Source organism: Ascaphus truei, chromosome 4, assembly GCF_040206685.1.
Source record: "Ascaphus truei isolate aAscTru1 chromosome 4, aAscTru1.hap1, whole genome shotgun sequence".
Taxonomy (NCBI): Eukaryota; Metazoa; Chordata; class Amphibia; order Anura; family Ascaphidae; genus Ascaphus; species Ascaphus truei.
Genome location: NC_134486.1, coordinates 9,403,400 through 9,417,213, shown reverse-complemented (window position 1 = coordinate 9,417,213; position 13,814 = coordinate 9,403,400). Strand labels below are relative to the sequence as shown.

The following is a 13,814-nucleotide window of genomic DNA, read 5'->3' as shown; positions in this document are numbered from 1 at the left end:
TCTCTTTTTCGCGCCCAATTGACCTCCGCCATTCTGTTTCCGCGCCTCTCCTCCAGATTCTCCCGCGGATCGTCTCCGGCCGCCATTTTGGTGAGTGTTATGTTTTTCTTCACTTTTGTTTTCTTTTTTCTTCTTGGCTGTTCCAGCATCCTCCGCCGGGGCTTGGCCATCTGGGTCGGGACCCATCGAGAGGGGGCAGAGGGGTCGCCCACTGTCAGTCGCTTTTGTGGGTATTACTCAGTGGTATTCACTGGCTGGGAGATAACTTCAACCGGGTTAATAACAGGAACTGATGTGTCCAGCATAGCTGGAGAGCCACTCAAAAAGCCCTCATGCCGGTCTGGGCGATCCTGAGGTAGCTTGTCGCGGACCTTTAGGTGAGCCCACCTTTTCCCATTCCGTCCGCCTGGGAGGGCGCCCCACCTGGGCCTCTACTAGTGGGAGATCATGAGGTATATTCAACTTATTCAGGAACTCAGCGCCGTCTGCAAGGTGTTTTAGTACATGGGACCGACCGTTTTGCACCACGATCAGGGCAAAGGGAAAGGCCCATCTATACCTTATATTTCTGTCCCTTAGTAGTTTGGTAACTGGCTGGAGGGCCTGGCGCCGTGCCAATGTAATCGGGGAAATGTCTTGAAATATGGCCATTTCTATTCCCTCGAATTTCACCGTTGGGGTGGCTCGTGTAATTTTACTGATTTCTGCCTTTGTGGTGAAATGATGCAGACGCAGAATTATGTCTCTGGGTGGGTTGTTAGGAAGCGGTCGGGCCCGTAATGCACGGTGGCACCGGTCCATGACCAGCTCTGCTTCCGTTTTCCCCGGCATAATGGAGGACATCCAGCGATTCAGCATCACTTCGGGGTCTAGTATCTCCTCCGGTATCCCCCTAACCCTTAGGTTATTGCGCCTATCGCGATTCTCGCTGTCCTCATGGCGTTCTTCCAGCTCTGCCACCCTGCTCTCTAGTGCAGAGACCCTGGTGTCTGTTACATTTTGAGAGCGGGAAGACTCCTCCATTTTCTCCTCCAGGGCATGCGTTCGTGTCCCGATGTTCAGTATGTCCTTCCTTAGCTGGTCCACCTCTCCGCGGAAAAACGTTTTTAGGTCAGAGAGGAGTTGGGCAATTTCCCTCTTTAAAGCACCCGTCTGCTCGTCCGGGGCCGACTCCAACTCCGGTGCGGACTCTGAGTCGGAGGCCGCCATGCTGTCTGTCTCTCTTGCCTTCTTTGCCCCCACGAAATAGGTGCGTACATCCACCTTTTGTTTGTTTTTTTTGCGAGTCGCCGCCATGTGTGTAGTTGCTGTGATCTTAGCTTTAGCCGGTCCCGCAGTGCAGGGATATTTTTGTTGGGTTTTGCAGTTGTAATGCTTTATTTATTGCCGACGGGTATCGGAGCACTCAAATCAGGCTGCCATCTCCGTTCCCGCCGCGCATGTGCCTCCTGTCCCAGCATTTTTAATCCCCATTTGCAGGCTATTCCTTGCCTGCTGTAATGAAAGTAAATGCATTGCCTGCTATATCCTGTGGAGACACAAGAGGGGTGAGCGCCAAAGCCAGTGCTGTTTGAAAAAGTGTGCCAAAAGTTTAAAGAGCCGTTTGTAGAATTGGTATCCATTTCTATCGGTTTGACCCTGTAACCACAAGTCAATTGAATAAGTGGCTTGCGGTTAAGTTCTGAAGGGTTTTACCGATAGAATGTATCCGTGCCTTGTTAGCCCCTTAACTTGAAAGCCGGAAAGTCAATTGCTTTGGGAATTGTGTCAATTGATGTGAGAATTCGGTGAACTTGACTCCCATAAGCCGGCATTTCAATTAAGGGGGCTAACACGAGAACGGAGGCACCTAGCACCCTGGTTTTTGGTGTGCAAGTGTAAATAAATAAAACACGGAGATACATATAAAAATTACAGTGATAGTACACCCAGAACATGAACTTTGAATAAAGTGTGTACCACTGTGATTTTAAAATGTACAGACAGGAACTGTTTTTCTGTAAGCCCGGGAAAATTCCTCTGGCATGTAAATGTGCTAGGGGTGAATGAGCTGAGGGTATTTCCTCCCTGGCACTTCAAGGGGGTCCCGCTGAGCCGGCGACCCTCAGTATAAAGAAGTGACGGGGATGAAAGACCTCAGAGCACCATAATGTATACATTGTATTGTATTGTATGTCTTTATTTATATAGCGCCATTAATATACATGGCTGGACTCCTGATAAGTGGCAGACCCCGGACCATTGACACCTTTGGGCCAAACCCCAGACTCAGGGGCGCCAGCAAGAGGGTGTATCCCAGGTATGCTAAGTTGCCTGTGTTTCAAGCCGACACATGCGCTTTGCGAACCGGAAAGTCTTTTTGCCCGGTTTTGCAAACTGCGGGCAACGCGGCTATTGGTGGCTTAAATGTTCCCACAGCGGGGATTGGGTGCACATGTTAAAGGTACCCAGGAATCGCCTATAACTGTGCCCACCGGACTATCCCCGGTGTGATTCCTATGATGCATGATGTAACTACGCTTCACACAGCACTTTGTTCAAGCACAGCAGCAGCTGTTCCAGTATGTCAGGGGTTAATATCAACGCAAACAAGAATCTACCCCAAGCTACGGAATTCGTTAGCCCTGGGGACTTCTGAACGAATTCCTATGAACCACCACAAAATACTTTGATTTGGCCAAGATATCAGATCGGCAATTTGCGATCTAGCCACGGGACCTTTAAACCAAGACTGCATTTCTTGTGCTTCCATGCAAAGGACAATCTATTTAGTTCCCTTATCCCAGTAAGTGTTGTTTTAAGTGTATTCTGCAGTTGTCGTGTGTTTGTCAATCCAGTAAATAAATCACAATTTATTTTGCTCCTTGTTGTGTTCGATCGAGTACCCAGAAATATAAAAAGTGTTGATAAGTTTATGTGCACCGTGACAAGTACTCAGTACCACTATTGTAGTAGCAATGTGAATGCTTAACACGTGGTTTTCCCCCATTGCTATTTACTCACCTGCATGTCGGTGATATTGCGCACGTCTCCCACGTACATGATCTTGCCCTGGTGTCGCACCATTCCCACAGTGATGGCGTCTTCACAAACCTCGGAGGCAATGTAACGGTCTATCTGGATCCCAAGATCCTTTAGCACCAACAGACCTGTCCCGGGTAAAAGCCCAGCACTGTGTTACAAACATGGACATCTTCAGCAAATAAGGACCACCAAGTCCGTCTGTTTTCCTGCGTGCTGTAAATCCTCAGGCTCCTCCTTTCCATACTTGTGTTCTGTTATTGCAGACGTTTTTTTGGTTAAGGAACCCTATAATAATATTGCGAAGTTCTGTGGAACCCCAACCCTCTCTAAGAGCGTGTCTGAGATCAGATGCATTGTAAGGAACCCCAACCCTCTCTAATAGCGTGTCTGAGATCAGATGCATTGTAAGGAACCCCAACCCTCTCTAATAGCGTGTCTGAGATCAGATGCATTGTAAGGAACCCCGACCCTCTCTAATAGCGCGTCTGACTTCGGATGCATTGTAAGGAACCCCAACCCTCTCTAATAGCGTGTCTGAGGTCAGATGCATTGTAAGGAACCCCGACCCCCTCTAATAGCGCGTCTGACTTCGGATGCATTGTAAGGAACCCCAACCTTCTCTAATAGTGCGTCTGTGATCAGATGCATTGTAAGGAACCCCCAACCCTCTCTAATAGCGTGTCTGAGATCAGATGCCTTGTAAGGAACCCCAACCCTCTCTAATAGCGTGTCTGAGATCAGATGCATTGTAAGGAAGACCAACCCTCTCTAATAGCACGTCTGAGATCAGATGCATTGTAAGGAACCCCAACCCTCTCTAATAGCGCGTCTGAGATCAGATGCATTGTAGGGAACCCCAACCCTCACTAATAGCGTGTCTGAGATCAGATGCATTGTAAGAAACCCCGACCCTCTCTAATAGCGCGTCTGACTTCGGATGCATTGTAAGGAACCCCAACCCTCTCTAATAGCGCGTCTGAGATCAGACGCAGTGTAAGGAACCCCAACCCTCTCTAATAGCGTGTCTGAGATCAGATGCATTGTAAGGATCCCAACCCCTCTCTAATAGCGCGTCTGAGATAAGATGCATTGTAAGGAACCCCAACCTTCTCTAATAGCGCGTCTGAGATCAGATGCATTGTAAGGAACCCCAACCCTCTCTAATAGCGTGTCTGAGATCAGACGCATTGTAAGGAACCCCAACCCTCTCTAATAGCGCGTCTGAGATCAGATGCATTGTAAGGAACCCCAACCCTCTCTAATAGCGTGTCTGAGATCAGACGCAGTGTAAGGAACCCCAACCCTCTCTAATTGCGCGTCTGAGATCAGATGCATTGTAAATTCTTCTGTATTTGTTACAATTCTCAAATGACCTGAGAATTGCAGGGAACCATTTAGGGATGCCCGGGGAACCAAAGGGCTCCTAGGAACCCCTGTTGAAAAACAATCCTAAAGTGGTTTTCCATTTCTTTACCTCACTTTAAGAGGTTATTGCATGAAAGCACGTCTCCCATTTCTCATGAACCTCCAACGCGCCAGCTTCAAAGAATTACATCTTGTCTGAACTTCTTTCTAGTGCCATGCTAATACTTTCTATCACATTTCCCATCCCTTATTTCTCCCATGTTGTGCTGTACTTGTTAGTCTGACAATATTTGAAGAAGAACGATGTGAAGTTGGAAAACTCGTACACTATTAACTTTGTTCGTCCAATAAAAAGGTTTCATATGACATGTTTTTCCTTTTCCCTTTTTTTTACTGACATCTCTTGATGAAACCAGTGTACCATTTTAGTTGTATTTCCCCCCAACCACTTCCTGTATGTAGTTACTACTGGTGGATGTGGCCTCCGGAACTGGACACGGTACTCTAGGTAAGGTCTTGCCAATGGTTTATAAAGTGACATCACTGCCTCTCTCTTTCTGCTGCTAATACCTTATACCTATACACCCAGCGACGTTGTTTCTTTGCCTGATTCCAAGTCACCAGATACAATGTCCCAGGGCCTTTTCCTCTAAAAAAGGACGATTTTGCTTCTAACCCCTTCCCTGATGGAAGAGCCTGTAAAACGTTGGCTCCGCACAGACTTCTCCTGCTGACTCTACTGCTCACCACCACTGCCCTCCAATTCCCAGCAAACACCAAGAGAGCAGCTATGGGGAAGAACTATTTTAACTGGAGATGGTCTTCAGCTTAGATCCTGAAGCTCTATTAGAGCTTTCTTGGGGTCCAGGTGCAATTGATTTAGGAGGTTGAAGTGTATTGAGGGACTCAGCATCATTATATAATGCTGCTCACTCATTTCAATAGGGGGTAAATTTGTCCTCCCAAACATTACAGAAGCATTTAATATGCAGTGCTTGAGTGTGAGTTACAGTGAGTGTGAGTGTCAGCTTACCTGTTGCAATGCCATCAAAGAGAGACAGTACTCGGATAGGCTTCCGCTTCTCAGCTGTTACAGGTGGGTAAAGCTTTGGTGGGTCCTTTAGGAAGTAATAAGTGAACAGTATGAGTGCTCCGTGTATAAGGGTCCAAGAGAGTTGGCTCTTTTGGCCAGTAACATTGTACCATCGAGAAGGGATTGCTAGGGGATGAGTTTCCGGGCGTGCCAGCGAGCAGGGATTGCTAAGGTATGAGTTTCAAGGGGGGTTTGCAGAGGAACCGTTGTCAGAATGTGCCCAGGAGATTGGGGTCCGGAGTTGCTGATTCCCCAATAACTGTACCTGGGAAACATGCCTGATTCTCGGATACATGTAGGCACATTGTCCCGGCAATACCTCCCCTTGAAAACGCAAGCGCGACTCACCACTAGAGTACCCTGCTTCAGCACAGCCCAGAAAGGAGAATGGGGCACAGAGATAAACATGCATTCCTGTAGCTGAGGGAATCCTTAGGTTAAGGGGGGTACCCGAGCTAGTGCCAAGGTGACTCACAACCAGTATAGGGTTTGTGGGTGCCCCACTGTGTATAAGGTTGGGGGGGGGGAACTCTGAGAGTCCAAACTGAGTCCAATGGAAAGTGTGTGGGGAATAAGGCAGACAGAAATAAATGACAACATATTTTCTGTTCCGTGTACCCAGAGACTCAGAGTGTATTAAAATATAGTATTAATATGTTTAAACATTCAGAACCGATGTCCAAACAAGCTGCCCGAGTTAACCCATAGGCGCCGGTATGTCTGCTGGACATCTGAGTTCAAAGCAGCCAGAGGAGGCCCAGAGGTGTGAATGGCATTTGGTTAGCGGGGAAAGGCGGAGTAAGGTCCGGAGATAAAGGGCAGTCCTCCAGGATGCAACATGTTCTGCCAGACCTAGGGGCGCTGCCTAGCAGGTGGCATTGGGATAGCCAGGTAGAGAGGTGGCAGGCTGGCGCATGTTCCTTAGCTATTTTAAATTTCCCGCTGACCCGGCTTTTCTAGCTGGCTTGGCTCTGATTGGCTGCTTAAGAAAGTTCCCACGCGCTGATTGGCTGTCTGCTCTGCTACTATTTTATGAATGAAGCAGAGAATACTATAAGAAGCCGTGAGCCAAATGAGATGTGGTGTTCCTCTTGAGTCAGAGCCGAAAGAGCGCGGGTGTGCTTTTCAAAGATGCTTTGTTTGTAATAGCAAAGCAAACGGCTTCGATTTCAAGCCTGAAAGGCCTGCCCGCCAGAGACTAAGTCCAGCATTCTGCGCCCAAGTTCTCAGAATCGAACGTAGTGATCGCGGCTAGAATTTTATGATGATTTGAGTTCCAGGAGATTTGGAGTAACTCACGGTCAGGAGGGACCAAGTTCTCAGAAGAGAACGTAGCGGTGGCGTGTGGAATTTTATGCCGATTTGGGTTCCAGGAGATTCCGGGCTAAGTCCAGGTCAGGGTAAAACTCTCCCACAGAGTTCCCCTGCACCCAGAAAAGTTTTCTACCCCAATCCCAAAGTAAGTGTGTCTTTTCGTCTGTATTTTGTGTTTCATTGTGTGTAAGCGAATTTATGCCGAATGAATTACAATTTATTTCTCTACCTTGTTTTGCTCAATGAATGATCCCGGTAAAAAGGTGTAAATAACCTGGTCTCCCATGACAATGAGGGACACTCTTATTAGAATACTGTGTGACTGCCATGGAACACACTTCAGAGGGATGTGAGGTGCAACAAGGGGGTTAAGGGCACAATGTCAGGAAGAGAACAAACACAAGAGAAGGAGAGTGAGACAAGGATGTGAGGTAAAGATGGACAGGAAAGAGATAAAGACTTATGGTACACAGCAAGGAGAAAAAGAAGGGAAGGATGCAGAACATAAACAAGATACAGATACAGATGAGTTACAATGCAGAGACACGAGATGGAACGTAGAGTGACAATGCAGAGACATGAGAAGGAGCATAGAGTGACAATGCAGAGACAGGAGATGGAAAGTAGAGTGACAATGCAGAGACACGAGATGGAAAGTAGAGTGACAATGCAGAGACACGAGATGGAAAGTAGAGTGACAATGCAGAGACATGAGAAGGAGCATAGAGTGACAATGCAGAGACAGGAGATGGAAAGTAGAGTGACAATGCAGAGACAGGAGATGGAAAGTAGAGTGACAATGCAGAGACATGAGATGGAAAGTAGATTGTCAATGCAGAGACAGGAGATGGAAAGTAGAGTGACAATGCAGAGACATGAGATGGAAAGTAGAGTGACAATGCAGAGACATGAGATGGAAAGTAGAGTGACAATGCAGAGACAGGAGATGGAAAGTAGAGTGACAATGCAGAGATACAAGATGGAAAGTATGGTGACAATTTAGAGACAGGAGATGGAAAGTAGAGTGACAATGCAGAGACAGGAGATGGAAAGTAGAGTGACAATGCATAGACAGGAGATGGAAAGTAGAGTGACAATGCAGAGACAGGAGATGGAAAGTAGAGTGACAATGCAGAGACAGGAGATGGAAAGTAGAGTGACAATGCAGAGATACGTGGTGCAAAGACGAGACTGAGAAGAGCAATAGACCAAAGACAAGTGACATACACAAAACACATACAACAGAGATGAGAGACACACACAAACATGACACAGCAGAGGCAGGCAGAAGTGTGACAGACAGACAAGAGACAGACACAAATAAACAATATAGAAGATACAAAAGACAAACAGGAGACCGAGAGCTATGAGACAGAGTACAGAAGAGATAAAGACATTATAGACACAACGCAAAGTCACGGGCCTGCCAGAAATGTAAGAGAGCAGGGATTGCCAGACAGATCAGTAACAAGAGACATACACAGAAACTATAAAAATACAGAGAGGCAAGATGGGGAAGAAAAATGTAGAATATGAAACAAAGAATGAAAAGTGGGAAGAAAGAAAGATAAATTACTAATTTTCCTCTGCACTACCCAACCATGCACTGCCAGTGGAAAATCCGGAAATACTGCAGCATGTCGCAATAGGTCTTGATAACATTTGTAAGCCTTGAACAGCCTGTTCTGCATTTGCAGGCAGACACGGGGCGTGAGGGCTACTTACAAATTCTTGGTCGTGGTTATTGGAGTAAAAGAGCTGCATGCGGGAGGGCCAGTCATCCCGTCTTCTCAGCAGCCCATAGATGCCCTTGTGGTCGCACATGTAGCATTTCCAGGGGTCTTCTTTTATAGCTGCCTGAGCTGCGCCTGGTCCCACCAGCAAGTCAACACATTCCACACAGAAGCACCTAAGGTAACACAGACAGGGTCAGCAGATCAGGACCCCGGACAGCGCCTATCAAACAGCCATCAAGGGCCTGGCTTAGCTGCTGTACTTTATTCCAAGAGGCTCCTTGTCTGCCATGGGAAATAGGGCCTCAATAACAAAGAACACTAAGCCATAAAGTACCTTACAGCCCAGTTACATGAATATCCTGTAAGGTACCTTACCGTAGCACTGTTTAGTATATATGGCCCATAGGATCCTGCATGAACCTTGGTAACACTCAGTTTAAAGGTCTCACTTTGTTTCTGTACAGATTGCTGTTACATTCTTTTTAATCTTGATCACATATTCCCCTCCATCCTCCAGCAGTTTTTTCTAGTGTAGAGAATTACTGATGCAAATGTATTTGTATAGGGACTCTTAAAGATGGCGGCCATTATATATTTCGAACTGCTACATAACTCAGCCCTGTTCACCGCAACACAGGGTCCTCACAGATAACATTACAGTACAGGGAGCTTACAGCCTCTCACAGATAACATTACAGTGCAGGGAGCTTACAGCCTCTCACAGATAACATTACAGTGCAGGGAGCTTACAGCCTCTCACAGATAACATTACAGTGCAGGGAGCTTACAGCCTCTCACAGATAACATTACAGAGCAGGGAGCTTACAGCCTCTCACAGATAACATTACAGAGCAGGGAGCTTACAGCCTCTCACAGGTTCCTCACAGATAACATTACAGAGCAGGGAGCTTACAGCCTCTCACAGGTTCCTCACAGATAACATTATAGAGCAGGGAGCTTACAGCCTCTCACAGGTTCCTCACAGATAACATTACAGAGCAGGGAGCTTACAGCCTCTCGCAGATAACATTACAGTGCAGGGAGCTTACAGCCTCTCACAGATAACATTACAGAGCAGGGAGCTTACAGCCTCTCACAAATAACATTACAGTGCAGGGAGCTTACAGCCTCTCACAGATAACATTACAGAGCAGGGAGCTTACAGCCTCTCACAGATAACATTACAGAGCAGGGAGCTTACAGCCTCTCACAGATAACATTACAGAGCAGGGAGCTTACAGCCTCTCACAGATAACATTACAGAGCAGGGAGCTTACAGCCTCTCACAGGTTCCTCACGGATAACATAACAGTGCAGGGAGCTTACAGCCTCTCACAGGTTCCTCACAGATAACGTTACAGTGCAGGGAGCTTACAGCCTCTCACAGGTTCCTCACGGATAACATTACAGTGCAGGGAGCTTACAGCCTCTCACAGGTTCCTCACAGATAACGTTACAGTGCAGGGAGCTTACAGCCTCTCACAGATAACGTTACAGTGCAGGGAGCTTACAGCCTCTCACAGATAACATTACAGAGCAGGGAGCTTACAGCCTCTCACAGATAACATTACAGAGCAGGGAGCTTACAGCCTCTCACAGATAACATTACAGAGCAGGGAGCTTACAGCCTCTCACAGATAACATTACAGAGCAGGGAGCTTACAGCCTCTCACAGGTTCCTCACGGATAACATAACAGTGCAGGGAGCTTACAGCCTCTCACAGGTTCCTCACGGATAACGTTACAGTGCAGGGAGCTTACAGACTCTCACAGATAACATTACAGTGCAGGGAGCTTACAGACTCTCACAGATAACATTACAGAGCAGGGAGCTTACAGCCTCTCACAGATAACATTACAGAGCAGGGAGCTTACAGCCTCTCACAGATAACATTACAGAGCAGGGAGCTTACAGCCTCTCACAGGTTCCTCACGGATAACATAACAGTGCAGGGAGCTTACAGCCTCTCACAGGTTCCTCACGGATAACGTTACAGTGCAGGGAGCTTACAGCCTCTCACAGATAACGTTACAGTGCAGGGAGTTTACAGCCTCTCACAGGTTCCGCACAGATAACATTACAGAGCAGGGAGCTTACAGCCTCTCACAGGTTCCTCACAGATAACATTACAGAGCAGGGAGCTTACAGCCTCTCACAGATAACATTACAGAGCAGGGAGCTTACAGCCTCTCACAGGTTCCTCACAGATAACATTACAGAGCAGGGAGCTTACAGCCTCTCACAGGTTCCTCACATAATCTATACCCACTGCGATATACTGAACTCTCTCAAGTGTCCATATACCTATATACACTGGCGACACACTTTATTCGAGCTCGGCTAGTCCCACGAATTCGGGTACACCCGGGTGTATTGAGGTTTGTGACTATTTTCTGCCCGAGTGCATTGCGTTATTTTCCAGGCAGGGATTGAAGCATTTTATTCCCGCTGGCTGCAATACTGCACAGTATATATATATATATATATATACTGCATTACAATTCATGAATTTATGCCATCTGGTAGACACGCGAAGCATTGCAGCCTATTAAATCCTAATCATTATCATCTAACAGATCAGCCGCCCGTCAGCCAGGCATGAACCCAGGCTGGGAAGGCAAACGCAACGGGGCTTGTAAGAGGTGAGGAGCGGCGCATTCCAGGTATCTGCCAGGTACATACTGGGTATTTGCTCGAATAAAGTGTGTCGGTGCAGTATTCTATTTATTAAACATATCCTGTAAGGTACAAGTGCAGCTCCCCTGCTAATCACACGTGGATCCCTTGTATATCCGCTTTTGTGCTTACGCGTGCACGTTCCGATCTCTCACCTGCAGCAATTTGTTTCATCGCACATCAGCACCTCCGTCCCGGCGCAGCATATAGTGCAGTAGGACTGTGATCCATCGTCATCATACTGATAACCCCACTCCAGGAAGCACTTCTGTGGCCGAACAAAAGACCGTGAGTGAGGGGTCCTTCTGCAGTCTGCCATCTGCTACTGCTAGAACAACTGTGGTCAATACCTGGAATGGCTTCTCACCGCTCAGTCATATCTAACCCAAGAAGCTGCTGGTGAACTGAGGTTCGTATTAGATTGAGAGTGACTCAGTGATTAAAGGCACCGACTCTGAAAACAAGGACACTTAGTGTGAAGCAGGGGAGCCTGGTTCAAACTCAGGTGTCAGCACCTTGTTACCTTGGGCAAGTCACTTTATCTCCCTGTGCCTTAGGCACCAAAAACAGATTGTAAGCGCCACAGGGCAGGGACTCGTGCCTGCTATAATTTTTTTTCTTAAAGGTGTGCATAGGGGACAAAGTGATGTGTCTATGGGGTTCAAGAGATGTGTGTAAAGGACAAAAGTGATGTGTGATACTGTACTTGGTAGGAAAGTAAAGTCCAAATTGGAAACTGGCCATTTGAAAATGATTTCACAACCTGCCTTTCCAAGCACACCAGGTATGTGCTCAGGCGGGTAAAGGAAAAGGCAGCATCCATCATCAAGGAGGCAGAGATAACCTATGTTTCAAATATGTTGCTTTTTCTGTAAAGTGCTACATACGGCATAAAAATAAGATAAAAGTGGTGATAAGGGCCTCCCATGCCTTGTTGCCCCAGCTCTTTTTGCAAAGCATTGCAAGACCACCTGGCAGAAGAGAGGTTTCCCATAATCAGTTCTACCATTATTGCAGTCTGTACTTTCCCACCTTATGATGTAATTGAAGGGAAAGTACACCACATGTGTAATAAAAGAGATATACTGTACTCTGATGGTTTTTGCCTTTTTAGGGGTCCATGAAGCGATTATGAAATTATTAAGTATCAGACATGTGAATGTGCTTAGAAGGGTATTTTTATTCACAGTATGGTGGAGGGTTTTTGTCACTTTTTTTTTTACTCACGATAACTTGCTTTGTGGGTCTGCCTGAAGCCACTTATGATCATCACATTGCACGGCCACTAACCATCCTCACACTGCACGGCCGGTAACCCTTCTCACATTGCACGGCCACTAACCATCCTCACACTGCACGGCCAGTAACCATTCTCCCATTGCACGGCCAGTAACTATTCTCCCATTGCACGGCCAGTAACCATTCTCACATTGCACGACCAGTAACCATTCTCACATTGCACGGCCGGTAACCATTCTCACATTGCACGGCCAGTAACCATTCTCACATTGCACGGCCAGTAACCATTCTCACATTGCACGGCCAGTAACCATCCTCACATTGCACGGCCAGTAACCATTCTCAAATTGCACGGCCAGTAACCATTCTCACATTGCACGGCCAGTAACCATTCTCACATTGCACGGCCAGTAACCATTCTCACATTGCACGGCCAGTAACCATTCTCACATTGCACGGCCAGTAACCATTCTCACATTGCACGGCCAGTAACCATCCTCACATTGCACGGCCAGTAACCATTCTCACATTGCACGGCCGGTAACCCTTCTCACATTGCACGGCCACTAACCATCCTCACACTGCACGGCCAGTAACCATTCTCCCATTGCACGGCCAGTAACTATTCTCCCATTGCACGGCCAGTAACCATTCTCACATTGCACGACCAGTAACCATTCTCACATTGCACGGCCGGTAACCATTCTCACATTGCACGGCCAGTAACCATTCTCACATTGCACGGCCAGTAACCATTCTCACATTGCACGGCCAGTAACCATCCTCACATTGCACGGCCAGTAACCATTCTCAAATTGCACGGCCAGTAACCATTCTCACATTGCACGGCCAGTAACCATTCTCACATTGCACGGCCAGTAACCATTCTCACATTGCACGGCCAGTAACCATTCTCACATTGCACGGCCAGTAACCATTCTCACATTGCACGGCCAGTAACCATCCTCACATTGCACGGCCAGTAACCATTCTCACATTGCACGGCCGGTAACCATTCTCACATTGCACGGCCGGTAACCATACTCACACTGCACGGCCAGTAACCATTCTCACATTGCACGGCCAGTAACCATTCTCACATTGCACGGCCAGTAACCATTCTCACATTGCACGGCCAGTAACCATTCTCACATTGCACGGCCGGTAACCATTCTCACATTGCACGGCCGGTAACCATTCTCACATTGCACGGCCGGTAACCATTCTCACATTGCACGGCCGGTAACCATCCTCATATTGCACGGCCGGTAACCATCCTCATATTGCACGGCCAGTAACCATTCTCACATTGCACGGCCAGTAACCATTCTCACATTGCACGGCCGGTAACCATCCTCACATTGCA

At 47.3% G+C, this 13,814-nt stretch overlaps 1 protein-coding gene across 1 annotated transcript in view; it reads right to left on the bottom strand.

The window, feature by feature from the left end:
• The window catches only part of LOC142492218 (DNA (cytosine-5)-methyltransferase 3A-like), a 112,583-nt gene that overhangs the window by 49,359 nt on the left and 49,410 nt on the right, over positions 1-13,814 (bottom strand). The window contains exons 11-14 of the mRNA XM_075594887.1: positions 11,365-11,477; positions 8,522-8,705; positions 5,423-5,507; positions 3,004-3,149 (exon numbers count right to left, since the gene is read on the bottom strand). Of these exons, the coding sequence (XP_075451002.1) occupies positions 3,004-3,149; positions 5,423-5,507; positions 8,522-8,705; positions 11,365-11,477 (528 nt within the window). The remainder of the gene's footprint in view (positions 1-3,003; positions 3,150-5,422; positions 5,508-8,521; positions 8,706-11,364; positions 11,478-13,814) is intronic.